This window comes from Pseudophryne corroboree, chromosome 1 (genome assembly GCF_028390025.1).
Source record: "Pseudophryne corroboree isolate aPseCor3 chromosome 1, aPseCor3.hap2, whole genome shotgun sequence".
Lineage (NCBI taxonomy): Eukaryota > Metazoa > Chordata > Amphibia > Anura > Myobatrachidae > Pseudophryne > Pseudophryne corroboree.
Window position 1 is genome coordinate 42,011,723 of NC_086444.1, and position 17,136 is coordinate 42,028,858.

At 47.5% G+C, this 17,136-nt stretch overlaps 1 protein-coding gene across 1 annotated transcript in view; it reads right to left on the reverse strand.

Moving 5' to 3' along the window:
- Positions 1-17,136, reverse strand: part of SKOR2 (SKI family transcriptional corepressor 2) — a 53,788-nt gene that overhangs the window by 11,467 nt on the left and 25,185 nt on the right. Inside the window, exon 6 of the mRNA XM_063913378.1 lies at positions 8,743-8,841. Within this exon, the coding sequence (XP_063769448.1) occupies positions 8,743-8,841 (99 nt within the window). The remainder of the gene's footprint in view (positions 1-8,742; positions 8,842-17,136) is intronic.

Consider the following 17,136-nt stretch of genomic DNA (forward strand, 5'->3'; position numbering starts at 1 on the left):
GAGTTTGTGGTGGGGGAGGTAGCACAGGGCAGACACAGTACACACCCGGTTTGTTGCTCCCTCCTGTGAAGAGCAGGGAGTGTGTGGTGGGGGAGGCAGCACAGGGCAGACACAGTACACACCTGGTTTGTTGCTCCCTCCAGGGAAGAGCAGGGAGTGTGTGGTGGGGGAGGTAGCACAGGGCAGACACAGTACACACCCGGTTTGTTGCTCCCTCCAGGGAAGAGCAGGGAGTGTGTGGTGGGGGAGGTAGCCCAGGGCAGACACAGTACACACCCGGTTTGTTGCTCCCTCCAGGGAAGAGCAGGGAGTGTGTGGTGGGGGAGGTAGCACAGGGCAGACACAGTACACACCCGGTTTGTTGCTCCCTCCAGGGAAGAGCAGGGAGTGTGTGGTGGGGGAGGTAGCACAGGGCAGACACAGTACACACCCGGTTTGTTGCTCCCTCCAGGGAAGAGCAGGGAGTGTGTGGTGGGGGAGGTAGCACAGGGCAGACACAGTACACACCCGGTTTGTTGCTCCCTCCTGGGAAGAGCAGGGAGTGTGTGGTAGGGGAGGTAGCACAGGGCAGACATAGTACACACCCGGTTTGTTGCTCCCTCCTGTGAAGAGCAGGGAGTGTGTGGTGGGGGAGGCAGCACAGGGCAGACACAGTACACACCTGGTTTGTTGCTCCCTCATGGGAAGAGCAGGGAGTGTGTGGTAGGGGAGGTAGCACAGGGCAGACACAGTACACACCCGGTTTGTTGCTCCCTCCTGGGAAGAGCAGGGAGTGTGTGGTGGGGGAGGTAGCACAGGGCAGACACAGTACACACCCGGTTTGTTGCTCCCTCCTGGGAAGAGCAGGGAGTGTGTGGTGGGGGAGGTAGCACAGGGCAGACACAGTACGCACCCGGTTTGTTGCTCCCTCCAGGGAAGAGCAGGGAGTGTGTGGTGGGGGAGGTAGCACAGGGCAGACACAGTACACACCCGGTTTGTTGCTCCCTCCTGGGAAGAGCAGGGAGTGTGTGGTGGGGGAGGTAGCACAGGGCAGACACAGTACACACCCGGTTTGTTGCTCCCTCCTGGGAAGAGCAGGGAGTGTGTGGTGGGGGAGGTAGCACAGGGCAGACACAGTACACACCCGGTTTGTTGCTCCCTCCTGGGAAGAGCAGGGAGTGTGTGGTGGGGGAGGTAGCACAGGGCAGACACAGTACACACCCGGTTTGTTGCTCCCTCCTGGGAAGAGCAGGGAGTGTGTGGTGGGGGAGGTAGCACAGGGCAGACACAGTACACACCCGGTTTGTTGCTCCCTCCTGTGAAGAGCAGGGAGTGTGTGGTGGGGGAGGTAGCACAGGGCAGACACAGTACACACCTGGTTTGTTGCTCCCGCCTGTGAAGAGCAGGGAGTGTGTGGTGGGGGAGGTAGCACAGGGCAGACACAGTACACACCTGGTTTGTTGCTCCCTCCTGGGAAGAGCAGGGAGTGTGTGGTGGGGGAGGTAGCACAGGGCAGACATAGTACACACCCGGTTTGTTGCTCCCTCCTGGGAAGAGCAGGGAGTGTGTGGTGGGGGAGGTAGCACAGGGCAGACACAGTACACACCCGGTTTGTTGCTCCCTCCTGGGAAGAGCAGGGAGTGTGTGGTGGGGGAGGTAGCACAGGGCAGACACAGTACACACCCGGTTTGTTGCTCCCTCCTGGGAAGAGCAGGGAGTGTGTGGTGGGGGAGGTAGCACAGGGCAGACACAAGCAGGAAGGCGGGGCTCTGTCACGCTGCCTACTGTACTGCTAGTGTGGTGGGCGGGGCCAGCCCTGTCTGCCGGGTCATGTGCTCCCCTGTACACTACAGGTGGCTGCAGTGCTCAGTCTTCACATCCTGCTGCAGACTCTGACAGTCTGCAGCGCACACAGCTCTCACAGGACAGTCTGCCTCTCCCCTGCTGCCCCCCCCCCCCCCGCGCATTTCCGGACTTGCGCATGCGCAGTCCGAATTTACGGGGATGGAGACTTTGAAAATCGGGAGGGCTGACAAGGTATGCGGGGCAGCGGGAGGCTCATGCAAAAATCGGGAGCCTCCCGCTGAATGCGGGAGGGAGGGTAGGCCTGCTGCGCCCCCCCCTTGCATGGTGTCACAGGCTCAGGAGTAGGGTTTGCACAGGGCGCCAGTGAGCCCTGATCGACACTTCTATCTATCTATCTATCTATCTATCTATCTATCTATCTATCTATCTATCTATCTAGTGGAATTCACAGTAAAGGATTCCCATCATATGGAAACAGCGTTCCTCCCTGATCTTTGATGAATAGCCCCTACTGTGGCAGTCATGTCCCATATAGAATTGATCAGTTTAGGAGCAATCCTTCTATATGTAGCTCTCCCCAGCAGAAACAAATGGACGACTCAAAGTGCAGATGCTCCGGCAGGAATTGAGCGGCAGCCAGTAACTAGAAATTATTAAAGAGGTGAGTGGCTGGGCCTGTGTCCTAGTGCGCACAGTAAATGTCAGGGACCGTACAGCGCAGCTTCTCAGTAATGGATAAGAGCCGTCAGGCTGCAGTCTGCACATTAAACAGCCACTCTCAATACGATTTTTACCAACCTTATTGGGAGTTAAGGGAGAAAACAGGAAGCACCCGGGCGAGCCAAGTTCTCAAACAGCGCTCCTGGGACCAGGATATAAGTGTTATAAATAAGATATAGGTCCTGATGGGGATAATACTGTAACCTGAAGATGGTCTGAGAGGACTGTAACCCTTTATGCGTTACCGTGAGGCTGCGCCAAAATGCACCACTGATCCTTAAAAAGAATTTAAAAAAATGAAGGGATCCATGTATCAATAGTTGAAGAATACCCACAAATCGATGCGTTTACCAGCGTATTTTACTTATCGGTCCTGCCTGTGTAGGAAGGTGCTGTAGCAGGGACACAGCGCTCGCAGGAACACGATATTCACGTGAAGCGTCAGCGATCGCGTCGCTGCCTATTATTGCACTGTGCATGCGCCGCAGTGTCATTTTGCAAGGACCTACGGAGGAGGCTGCAATATCTCTCTCCTGCAAGAATGCCTCATAGGCATCTGGGGGGAATTCAATTAGCCGCGATAACCCACATGGAAACAGGCTTTTATCGTGACTCGCAGAAACGGACCTTTCCAATTATTGGCAGAAACTTTACCCGTGATAACTCTCCATGGATTTTAACGGTGGATTTCTTTTCACCACCTCCTGAGCAGGTGAAAAGTTGGGGAGAATCCCTATTTTATGGAAACCACTGGCGTATCTATAATGGCTGCAGTGTGTGTGGTGCACACGGGCCCCGGGTCCAGAGGGGGCCCCCACCGCACACACTGCACCCATTTCTTCTATATACTTACCTTTCTGGTGTCCGGGTGTGGGTCCCCTCCTCTCCCGAGTCCTGTAGCCGGCATCCGCAGCAGTGCTATTAGTGCTCTGTCTGAGCCCTAGAGACTCTGGTACAGTGCCAGAGTCTACAGTGCATGCGCAGGACTCCCAAAAAATGGCCGTCGCACCATTTTTCGGGAGACTTGCCCATGCGGAGATTGCACACGTGTCCCCTCCTCTCTAGAAACGCCCCTGATGGTAACAATACATAGAAACATAGAATTTGACGGCAGATAAGAACCACTTGGCCCATCTAGTCTGCCCCTTTTATATCCTTTAGGTAATCTCAACCCTTTTTGAACCTTAAGGCCTAATCTCGAGACTCAGTTGAGAACCGCTGGGACACCCCCCTTAATGACTAATTTGTTTTTAATTATTTTTATTTGGGCAATAATGACATGTAAGTGTTTGGGTGAAAAAATAAAATAAATGCAGGAAATTGGGGTACAATGTATGGGACAGGTATATTATTATTTATTACCAGTTATTTATATAGCGTACACATATTCCGCAGCGCTATGGGGTGCTTTATGGGTGGGACAGGTGTTTTTAGGCTTAAAGGTGGGAGTTATTGGTGTTTTTTTAATGATTTTTTTGAAAGTGGCTTAAAATTACCCAAATATATACATTACCCATTTTTATGTGCCCCTAATTTAAGTAGGGTATTCATTTTGCAGAAAGACACTTGCTTTCTATAATTTTTCCAATGTTTTACAATAATGGATAAATCATTTGACACATTTTAAGAACCTCAAATACTTTTGATGGCCAATAATAGACTTCTGTACTGTTATGTATCATGTATTAGTTGTCTGTTTTTTAGGGGGTACAGGCAGAAATCCCCATTTTCACCTATACTTAACGCCGCAGCACAAGCAAGAATTATTGCGTGAATTTTCTAATTGCGCAATAAACAGGATGACACATACTGGCGATAAGTGGAATTATCACGCAATAGGTGGATTAAGTAAGTGCGCATTAATTTAACGTGTTATCGCAGCTAATTGTTTAACCCCTCCCAAAGTGATTAATGCTATTGGAAGAGGGTGTTAGCCAACAGGGCTAAAATCCGAGAAGCTTGGTTTAGTAAATAGGGGCTGATGCGGAAAGTTTGCTGTCTGCAGCACTATTTATACTTTTTCTGGAGATATTTGTGATGTGATATTTATCTTTATTGCCCATTTTATTCTGATAATTATAATATTTCTTATTGTTGCATATCGCGTATGGGCATTGGTACCGAGGGGTGGGGGAGCGGGGACTGATTACCCTGGCCAAGGCTTGTTGATGGAGCGTGGCGGGGGCTCGGTCCATGCACCCCTCCCCCCGCTTGCTCCCCATCTCTCTCCGGCCCAGCCTACATTGCTGTGTGCTGGGCTGTGGAGGGTCAAGGGAGGCCGCTACCACTGAGCGCACCAGTTTCCTCCACCTGCGGGGGGAGCAATCCCACTGATCGCACCCCCTCTGGTCCTTCCCCCATTTACAATCTCAAAAGCAGGCCCCATATAAACCTAAAGAGAAGGAGGAGCCAGATGGCATCAGCTGTTGTAGCCTATGGGTCAACTTTTGCAGAAACCGAGAGGCACTCACGCATGCGTCATCAGCAGACCGCGCATGCACGGAACGCCTCCCAGCTCTGAAAGAAGAAGTGAAGGGATCACATTAGTTTTCCCTTCACTTTTAACACACCGCAGGCACAGGCTTCTTTAGGAGCAGGTGTCCCTCCGGGTGTATTTTAATATATACGGGCGTCCTATAATTTGTTATTACCGCGAATGGTGTCAATAAGAAATTATCATTACTGGGTCTAGATCCCGATACATTTGATACATTTGCAAATAAGAGAGAAACGTTAAAAGGCAAAACCTGGTTTTACCTTTTAAATTATAGCTCCTCCAAAACATGGCAGACTCGCGGAAATCTTGTCGATGCCTGCACGTCATTGGCTACTGCATTTAGGGTGTTATCAAGAGATGAACGCAGATCGCTGCATACGCAGCCAGATCTGCGTTCATCTCCGCACATGCTGAGGGCGGGGGCCGCCCAGCACGGGGCAAGGCCGACCAGCATGTGTGATGGACCGCCTCCCGATGCTTCCGCAATAAGATTGCGGAGGCATGGGAACTAAGGTTGACCCCTAGCAGCGCAGCAGGCGGTCAGCGGGCATTTTTTTGTGGGAGCGGCTGCATGTGACATTACACAGCCGTCCTGAAAATTGGTCCCGGCACGCCCCCGTTTTCCCAGTGCCGCACCTCCCCGCAATGCCGTAACTCCACCCCCACAATGTCCTCGCCTGTCAATCACATTGCGGCCGCACCCTTCGGGGGTGTGGCTGCAATGTGTAAGGTCGGGCATGCGCACAATGGTCGGTGTGCGTGTGCAGAACACCTGGATGCACCCGCTGCGAGCGACTGCACAGCTGCGTCCAGGTCTGGATGAGGACCTTACTCTGTAATGTGCTACTTTTATTTTCATGATGCGATATGCTTAAATTCTTTTTAAAACAAAAAGTGTTATTTACTACAAGAGAGTCTGCTGTGGCCAGATTTTATGCTAACAGGCTGCATTATTGCGTCACGTCAGTAATTTGCGATATTTGGTGAAATGGGACAGAACATGTGTAAGCAAGGAATCAATAGAACCCTGAAGTGCAAGACACGGGGGGGTTCAGTCACTACCATTATATGTGTGGTTCTGAATCTGCTATAAGGAATGGAGGAGTTACACGCATGCAACAGTGCAAAATGTGCATGGAACCACGGCAGCTAATCAGAAATGAGTAATTATCTCCTTAATGCAAGTTAACAATGAAAGCAAGTGTTTGGTTGGGTGTCATTGTGTGATACAACGTTTACACATTACTGCAATTTTAGTATATGGGCCCAAAAGAGTCTAAATGCAACAGACAACATTCACCGTTAATCAATATTGGTGAGCCAAAGCCAATTCCTTTCACGTCGGCTTATCCTGAACATATCATCACCAGCTCCCTCCTGGGCATAGTCATAGGTGTGCGCAGGGGAGGTGCCTGGTGTGCACAGGCACCCCCTAATGTCCGGCACCCCGATCTCACATGCCTGATGCAGCCGAGCAGGCTGATTACTGTCCCCTCTGCGTTGCACCTTGTCAGGACTGTATTACTGACCGGACGCCTGGGTTAATCAAGGGTGCCACTGCCACCGGCTTTCAACTCCATGTATAAAAACAGCGTGATGGGACGTGATTATGTCATGCTGCTCACACGCCCACCCGTCACACCCGTCACTCCCGCCACATGCCCACCTCTCTCCTTCTATGCTATGCCAACGCCAGCCCCTGATGAGGAGCAGCATGCAGCCAGCGTTCCTCTTAGGAAGACAAATTCAATACTGGCAGGCGGTCGGCAGCAGCATTGACACGTAACGCGTTTTTCCAGCAGCAGCAGTAACTAGTCTGCGACTGTCAGTGTCAGTGAGTGACTGCAGCTTGCAGGAGAAAGAGAGGGGGAGCCAGACCAGGCTGAGGAGGAGCAGTGTAATTGCAGTGAGTGCCATCAGGGGTGTTTGTTTGGTGCACACCACAACATCTGACAATGTATCTACTTTATTAGGATTGGTACAAGGGTGGATATTTTATATTGCGATGACCGTCAATAGATGGTGCTAGACACGCCCAAATGGCGGTGCTAGACACACCCCTCCGACGGTGCACCCCCTAATAAAATGTGCTGCACACGCCTATGGGCATAGTCTAAGGTAAAACTCATTTTTTTTCTTTTAACCTTGAGTAGGAAGCCCCTAATACTACAGACATTGTCATATGTTATAATATCCGGTATAATGATAGAGATTACGTCCCATTTCAGCAGACGCTACAAACAACAAACTCTCTCTCTCTCTCTCTCTCTCTCTCTCTCTCACACACACACACACAGTAGACACCTAGGGGTAGATGTACTAAGCCTTGGAGGGAGATAAAGTGGACGGAGATAAAGTACCAGTCAATCAGCTCCTAACTGTCATGTTACAGGCTGTGTTTGAAAAATGAAAGGAGCTGATTGGCTGGTACTTTATCTCTCTCCACTTTATTACTTTCCTAGACTTCGCACATATTCCCCCCAGTGACAGATTTATTGAACCTGTATAACACTATAAACTGGTACATTTTGTCAGTTGGAGGACACCATATTTTTGGGTATAATTACCAGGAAAGCATTATACCTTATACAGCAAATCCAAGATGCTCAAATAATATCTATCTATCTATCTATCTAGCTACTATCTAGTACATAAGCTAATAATTTCATATCTATCTATCTATCTATCTATCTATCTATCTATCTATCTATCTATCTATCTATCTATTATATAATGTATGCATCTATCTATTTATCTATGTATCTATTATATAATCTATCTACCTCATATTGCTTTATCTTTCTATTAAATAATTTATTTCATATCTACCTATGTAGATCTAGCTAATATCTACTTATGTATTTTATAATTTATTTCTTTCTTTCTTTCTTTCTTTCTTTCTTTCTTTCTTTCTTTCTTTCTTTCTTTCTTTCTTTCTTTCTTTCTTTCTTTCTTTCTTTCATCTAGCTGTCTGTCTATCTATCTCTTTAATATCTACTGTATCTCTCTATTTATCTCTTTAATATCTATCTATCTATCTATCTATCTATCTATCTCTTTAATATCTACTGTATCTCGCTATGTATCTCTTTAATATCTATCTATCTATCTATCTATCTATCTATCTATCTATCTATCTCTTTAATATCTATTGTATCTCCCTATTTATCTCTTTAATGTCTCTGTCTGTCTATCTTTCTCTGTATTTCTCATATCTATCTATCTATCTATCTATCTATCTATCTATCTATCTATCTATCTATCTATCTATCTATCTATCTATCTATCTATCTATCTATCTATCTCTGTCTTTCTCATATCTATCTATCTATCTATCTATCTATCTATCTATCTATCTATCTATCTATCTATCTATCTATCTATCTATCTATCTATCTCTGTCTTTCTCATATCTATCTATCTATCTATCTATCTATCTATCTATCTATCTATCTATCTATCTATCTATCTATCTATCTATCTATCTATCTATCTCATGTTTTTATTTTATCTTTACTACCTTATAATGTTATTGGTACATGGTCCTGGAAGTGCTATAAGAGGAATACAGTTCTTGCTAAATGAAATAACTGTATAATAAAGACATGACATAAAAGTCTGTAATAATAATGTATATGTTTAGTCTGTCGGGAGGTACAGATATCACAGGTGAATACGGGAAATATAAAACAAACAGCAAATCTGATAACACAGAAGAATAGGCAGGGAATGCTCCTTACTGAATACGGGAAAGGACGGGGTCCCCTTTAACACCTGGAATTCCTGCTCCAGCCTCCGCCTCAGATCTATCTGCTCAAACAAAACTTTCTGTAGTTCTTCTGCAATGAGAGAAACACAGCGGGGGCTCCTTAGTAGGGCTGCAGAGGGCTAACTGCCTCCATTTATTAATAGAAGACAAAAAAATACTTTAACCAGCTTTAAAACGTTCCATGAGTATGGCATAGATCTAATGTAGAAATCCATGAATATAAATCAATGCAATATATTATTTTAAAGTATTATATTACCGTGTCATGTATTGATTGATATGCATGCATTAATCTCAATTATATCCACCCAAGCTCTATATATTATTCATATGTTGCCTGTCAAGCGTAAAATATGGTTCAAAAGCCAGTTGCCCGCCTAACGTTGCCGCTAACCCTTTCAGCGGGAGCTGGCCAGCGGTCCGCAGCTTTCAGGCAGACTGATGGCTTCAGGGCCCCGGGCAATGAAGGAGTTAATGTAAGTATTTAAAATGCCTGTGTCACGTACAATGAAGGGCGTATAATAATGGGCTCTAATGTGTTCAACCTTTAAGAGAGAAGGAGGATATAAAACCCGTCTGTTGTAGACTAGACCTGGTCTAGAACAATATATATGACCTTGTATAAGTCCTTCCTATATACATGTGCAAAGATTGCCTTTAAGAGAGCTACATGGCTATTTACTGATATAGGGCAGACAGGGGCATTTTAAGGCAGGAGGGGGTCTATGTGCACATGTCCGTGGCCCCCACCGCTTGAAAAAAATAAATGCCATTTATCTTCTGTGCATGCACTCTCTTCCAAAGCTGGCGACATATTTCCGGTCATTAGTTAAAAAAATATGGCGTCTGCACCATATTTCCCTAGATATCACCATAGCAATGGTGCGTCCGGCTGGGAGGGTGGTCCGATGGCCAGGTAAGTAAATGCAACAATGGGTTCAGGGTATGAGATGTGGGCCTCCCTTGACCCAGGGGTCCATGTGCACAATCTGCACCCATTATCAGGGCCGGACTGGCCATATGGCACTTCAGGCAAATGCCAGAAGGGCCGCTGGCCTGATGGGCTGGCCTTGCCTAAAAATTAGAGATGAGCGGGTTCGGTTTCTCTGAATCCGAACCCGCACGAACTTCATGTTTTTTTTCACGGGTCCGAGCGACTCGGATCTTCCCGCCTTGCTCGGTTAACCCGAGCGCGCCCGAACGTCATCATGACGCTGTCGGATTCTCGCGAGGCTCGGATTCTATCGCGAGACTCGGATTCTATATAAGGAGCCGCGCGTCGCCGCCATTTTCACACGTGCATTGAGATTGATAGGGAGAGGACGTGGCTGGCGTCCTCTCCATTTAGATTAGAAGAGAGAGAGAGAGAGAGATTGACCTGATTTACTGGAGCTTAGGAGTACTGTAGAAGTGTAGAGAGTGCAGAGTTTACTAGTGACTGACCACAGTGACCACCAGACAGTGCAGTTTTATTTAATATATCCGTTCTCTGCCTGAAAAAAACGATACACACAGTGACTCAGTCACATACCATATCTGTGTGCACTGCTCAGCCCAGTGTGCTGCATCATCTATGTATATATATCTGACTGTGCTCAGCTCACACAGCTTATAATTGTGGGGGAGACTGGGGAGCACTGCAGTGCCAGTTATAGGTTATAGCAGGAGCCAGGAGTACATATTATATTAAAATTAAACAGTGCACACTTTTGCTGCAGGAGTGCCACTGCCAGTGTGACTGACCAGTGACCTGACCACACTGACCACCAGTATAGTTAGTAGTATACTATATTGTGTGATTGCCTGAAAAAGTTAAACACTCGTCGTGTGACTTCACTTGTGTGGTGTTTTTTTTTTTATTCTATAAAAAACTCATTCTGCTGACAGACAGTGTCCAGCAGGTCCGTCATTATATAATATATATACCTGTCCGGCTGCAGTAGTGATATATATATATTTTTTATATCATTATTTATCATCCAGTCGCAGCAGACACAGTACGGTAGTTCACGGCTGTAGCTACCTCTGTGTCGGCACTCGGCAGTCCGTCCATAATTGTATACCACCTACCCGAGGTTTTTTTTTCTTTCTTCTTTATACATACATACTACTACATCTCTTTATCAACCAGTCTATATTAGCAGCAGACACAGTACAGTACGGTAGTTCACGGCTGTAGCTACCTCTGTGTCGGCACTCGGCAGTCCGTCCATAATTGTATACCACCTACCCGTGGTTTTTTTTTCTTTCTTCTTTATACATACTACATCTCATTATCATCCAGTCTATATTGACAGCAGACACAGTACAGTACGGTAGTCCACGGCTGTAGCTACCTCTGTGTCGGCACTCGGCAGTCCATCCATAATTGTATACCACCTACCCGTGGTTTTTTTTTCTTTCTTCTTTATACATACTACATCTCATTATCATCCAGTCTATATTAGCAGCAGACACAGTACAGTACGGTAGTCCACGGCTGTAGCTACCTCTGTGTCGGCACTCGGCAGTCCATCCATAATTGTATACCACCTAACCGTGGTTTTTTTTTCTTTCTTCTTTATACATACTACATCTCATTATCATCCAGTCTATATTAGCAGCAGACACAGTACAGTACGGTAGTCCACGGCTGTAGCTACCTCTGTGTCGGCACTCGGCAGTCCATCCATAATTGTATACCACCTACCCGTGGTTTTTTTTTCTTTCTTCTTTATACATACTACATCTCATTATCATCCAGTCTATATTAGCAGCAGACACAGTACAGTACGGTAGTCCACGGCTGTAGCTACCTCTGTGTCAGCACTCGGCAGTCCATCCATAATTGTATACCACCTAACCGTGGTTTTTTTTTCTTTCTTCTTTATACATACTACATCTCATTATCATCCAGTCTATATTAGCAGCAGACACAGTACAGTACGGTAGTCCACGGCTGTAGCTACCTCTGTGTCGGCACTCGGCAGTCCATCCATAATTGTATACCACCTACCCGTGGTTTTTTTTTCTTTCTTCTTTATACATACTACATCTCATTATCATCCAGTCTATATTAGCAGCAGACACAGTACAGTACGGTAGTCCACGGCTGTAGCTACCTCTGTGTCGGCACTCGGCAGTCCATCCATAATTGTATACCACCTAACCGTGGTTTTTTTTTCTTTCTTCTTTATACATACTACATCTCATTATCATCCAGTCTATATTAGCAGCAGACACAGTACAGTACGGTAGTCCACGGCTGTAGCTACCTCTGTGTCGGCACTCGGCAGTCCATCCATAATTGTATACCACCTACCCGTGGTTTTTTTTTCTTTCTTCTTTATACATACTACATCTCATTATCATCCAGTCTATATTAGCAGCAGACACAGTACAGTACGGTAGTCCACGGCTGTAGCTACCTCTGTGTCGGCACTCGGCAGTCCATCCATAATTGTATACTAGTATCCATCCATCTCCATTGTTTACCTGAGGTGCCTTTTAGTTGTGCCTATTAAAATATGGAGAACAAAAATGTTGAGGTTCCAAAATTAGGGAAAGATCAAGATCCACTTCCACCTCGTGCTGAAGCTGCTGCCACTAGTCATGGCCGAGACGATGAAATGCCAGCAACGTCGTCTGCCAAGGCCGATGCCCAATGTCATAGTACAGAGCATGTCAAATCCAAAACACCAAATATCAGTAAAAAAAGGACTCCAAAACCTAAAATAAAATTGTCGGAGGAGAAGCGTAAACTTGCCAATATGCCATTTACCACACGGAGTGGCAAGGAACGGCTGAGGCCCTGGCCTATGTTCATGGCTAGTGGTTCAGCTTCACATGAGGATGGAAGCACTCAGCCTCTCGCTAGAAAACTGAAAAGACTCAAGCTGGCAAAAGCACCGCAAAGAACTGTGCGTTCTTCGAAATCCCAAATCCACAAGGAGAGTCCAATTGTGTCGGTTGCGATGCCTGACCTTCCCAACACTGGACGTGAAGAGCATGCGCCTTCCACCATTTGCACGCCCCCTGCAAGTGCTGGAAGGAGCACCCGCAGTCCAGTTCCTGATAGTCAGATTGAAGATGTCAGTGTTGAAGTACACCAGGATGAGGAGGATATGGGTGTTGCTGGCGCTGGGGAGGAAATTGACCAGGAGGATTCTGATGGTGAGGTGGTTTGTTTAAGTCAGGCACCCGGGGAGACACCTGTTGTCCGTGGGAGGAATATGGCCGTTGACATGCCTGGTGAAAATACCAAAAAAATCAGCTCTTCGGTGTGGAGGTATTTCACCAGAAATGCGGACAACATTTGTCAAGCCGTGTGTTCCCTTTGTCAAGCTGTAATAAGTAGGGGTAAGGACGTTAACCACCTCGGAACATCCTCCCTTATACGTCACCTGCAGCGCATTCATAATAAGTCAGTGACAAGTTCAAAAACTTTGGGCGACAGCGGAAGCAGTCCACTGACCAGTAAATCCCTTCCTCTTGTAACCAAGCTCACGCAAACCACCCCACCAACTCCCTCAGTGTCAATTTCCTCCTTCCCCAGGAATGCCAATAGTCCTGCAGGCCATGTCACTGGCAATTCTGACGAGTCCTCTCCTGCCTGGGATTCCTCTGATGCATCCTTGCGTGTAACGCCTACTGCTGCTGGCGCTGCTGTTGTTGCTGCTGGGAGTCGATGGTCATCCCAGAGGGGAAGTCGTAAGCCCACTTGTACTACTTCCAGTAAGCAATTGACTGTCCAACAGTCCTTTGCGAGGAAGATGAAATATCACAGCAGTCATCCTGCTGCAAAGCGGATAACTGAGGCCTTGACAACTATGTTGGTGTTAGACGTGCGTCCGGTATCCGCCGTTAGTTCACAGGGAACTAGACAATTTATTGAGGCAGTGTGCCCCCGTTACCAAATACCATCTAGGTTCCACTTCTGTAGGCAGGCGATACCGAGAATGTACACGGACGTCAGAAAAAGACTCACCAGTGTCCTAAAAAATGCAGTTGGACCCAATGTCCACTTAACCACGGACATGTGGACAAGTGGAGCAGGGCAGGGTCAGGACTATATGACTGTGACAGCCCACTGGGTAGATGTATGGACTCCCGCCGCAAGAACAGCAGCGGCGGCACCTGTAGCAGCATCTCGCAAACGCCAACTCTTTCCTAGGCAGGCTACGCTTTGTATCACCGCTTTCCAGAATACGCACACAGCTAAAAACCTCTTACGGCAACTGAGGAAGATCATCGCAGAATGGCTTACCCCAATTGGACTCTCCTGTGGATTTGTGGCATCGGACAACGCCAGCAATATTGTGTGTGCATTAAATATGGGCAAATTCCAGCACGTCCCATGTTTTGCACATACCTTGAATTTGGTGGTGCAGAATTTTTTAAAAAACGACAGGGGCGTGCAAGAGATGCTGTCGGTGGCCAGAAGAATTGCGGGACACTTTCGGCGTACAGGCACCACGTACAGAAGGCTGGAGCACCACCAAAAACTACTGAACCTGCCCTGCCATCATCTGAAGCAAGAAGTGGTAACGAGGTGGAATTCAACCCTCTATATGCTTCAGAGGTTGGAGGAGCAGCAAAAGGCCATTCAAGCCTATACAATTGAGCACGATATAGGAGGTGGAATGCACCTGTCTCAAGTGCAGTGGAGAATGATTTCAACGTTGTGCAAGGTTCTGATGCCCTTTGAACTTGCCACACGTGAAGTCAGTTCAGACACTGCCAGCCTGAGTCAGGTCATTCCCCTCATCAGGCTTTTGCAGAAGAAGCTGGAGACATTGAAGGAGGAGCTAACATGGAGCGATTCCGCTAGGCATGTGGGACTTGTGGATGGAGCCCTTAATTCGCTTAACAAGGATTCACGGGTGGTCAATCTGTTGAAATCAGAGCACTACATTTTGGCCACCGTGCTCGATCCTAGATTTAAAGCCTACCTTGGATCTCTCTTTCCGGCAGACACAAGTCTGCTGGGGTTGAAAGACCTGCTGGTGAGAAAATTGTCAAGTCAAGCGGAACGCGACCTGTCAACATCTCCTCCTTCACATTCTCCCGCAACTGGGGGTGCGAGGAAAAGGCTCAGAATTCCGAGCCCACCCGCTGGCGGTGATGCAGGGCAGTCTGGAGCGACTGCTGATGCTGACATCTGGTCCGGACTGAAGGACCTGACAACGATTACGGACATGTCGTCTACTGTCACTGCATATGATTCTCTCAAATTGAAAGAATGGTGGAGGATTATATGAGTGACCGCATCCAAGTAGGCACGTCACACAGTCCGTACTTATACTGGCAGGAAAAAGAGGCAATTTGGAGGCCCTTGCACAAACTGGCTTTATTCTACCTAAGTTGCCCTCCCACAAGTGTGTACTCCGAAAGAGTGTTTAGTGCCGCCGCTCACCTTGTCAGCAATCGGCGTACGAGGTTACATCCAGAAAATGTGGAGAAGATGATGTTCATTAAAATTAATTATAATCAATTCCTCCGCGGAGACATTGACCAGCAGCAATTGCCTCCACAAAGTACACAGGGAGCTGAGATGGTGGATTCCAGTGGGGACGAATTGATAATCTGTGAGGAGGGGGATGTACACGGTGATATATCGGAGGATGATTATGAGGTGGACATCTTGCCTCTGTAGAGCCAGTTTGTGCAAGGAGAGATTAATTGCTTCTTTTTTGGGGGGGGGTCCAAACCAACCCGTCATATCAGTCACAGTCGTGTGGCAGACCCTGTCACTGAAATGATGGGTTGGTTAAAGTGTGCATGTCCTGTTTATACAACATAAGGGTGGGTGGGAGGGCCCAAGGACAATTCCATCTTGCACCTCTTTTTTCTTTTATTTTTCTTTGCGTCATGTGCTGTTTGGGGAGGGTTTTTTGGAAGGGCCATCCTGCGTGACACTGCAGTGCCACTCCTAGATGGGCCCGGTGTTTGTGTCGGCCACTAGGGTCGCTTATCTTGCTCACACAGTCAGCTACCTCATTGCGCCTCTTTTTTTCTTTGCGTCATGTGCTGTTTGGGGAGGGTTTTTTGGAAGGGACATCCTGCGTGACACTGCAGTGCCACTCCTAGATGGGCCCGGTGTTTGTGTCGGCCACTAGGGTCGCTTATCTTACTCACACAGTCAGCTACCTCATTGCGCCTCTTTTTTTCTTTGCGTCATGTGCTGTTTGGGGAGGGTTTTTTGGAAGGGACATCCTGCGTGACACTGCAGTGCCACTCCTAGATGGGCCCGGTGTTTGTGTCGGCCACTAGGGTCGCTTATCTTGCTCACACAGTCAGCTACCTCATTGCGCCTCTTTTTTTCTTTGCGTCATGTGCTGTTTGGGGAGGGTTTTTTGGAAGGGACATCCTGCGTGACACTGCAGTGCCACTCCTAGATGGGCCCGGTGTTTGTGTCGGCCACTAGGGTCGCTTATCTTACTCACACAGCGACCTCGGTGCAAATTTTAGGACTAAAAATAATATTGTGAGGTGTGAGGTATTCAGAATAGACTGAAAATGAGTGGAAATTATGGTTTTTGAGGTTAATAATACCTTGGGATCAAAATGACCCCCAAATTCTATGATTTAAGCTGTTTTTTAGGGTTTTTTGAAAAAAACACCCGAATCCAAAACACACCTGAATCCGACAAAAAAAATTCGGTGAGGTTTTGCCAAAACGCGGTCGAACCCAAAACACGGCCGCGGAACCGAACCCAAAACCAAAACACAAAACCCGAAAAATTTCCGGCGCTCATCTCTACTAAAAATGTGGCCAAGCAGCTCTGCTCAGCTGCACAGCACACATACAGACAGGGGCTGGCTGAGCAGCTCCACCTCCTAGCACTCTGATTGGCCGCCCGACATACAGAGAGGTGAGGGTGTGCCGCGAGGCCCAGCCCCTGTGACTTGTGGCAAAATATATTTTTCATTTTTAGAAGGGCCGGCCACGCCTCCACAGATTTGACCACCTGGCTTTATTAACCTTCACAAATACAGCACCACCATGAAGAACCTTGAGAACTTAGAGAGCATGGTCAAGTTTGTTGGGACATAGCCTTGGCCTGTTATAGGGATCCCCCATCGGCAGTGGCATATCGATCTTTCAGATCAACACAGGATTGCAATCTCTTCATCTAACACAAGAAAATGCAGTATAATAATGGGGGTCATTCCGAGTTGATCGCTCGCTAGCAGTTTTTAGCAGCCGTGCAGACGCATTGTCGCCGCCCACCGGGGAGTGCATTTTAGCTTAGCAGAAGTGCGAACGCCTGTGCAGCAGATCGGCTGCAAAATCTTTTTGTACAAAACAAGACCAGCCCTGTAGTTACTCTTCGTGTGCGTTGATACTAACGACGGAGGGACGGCTTTTGACGTCACACACTCG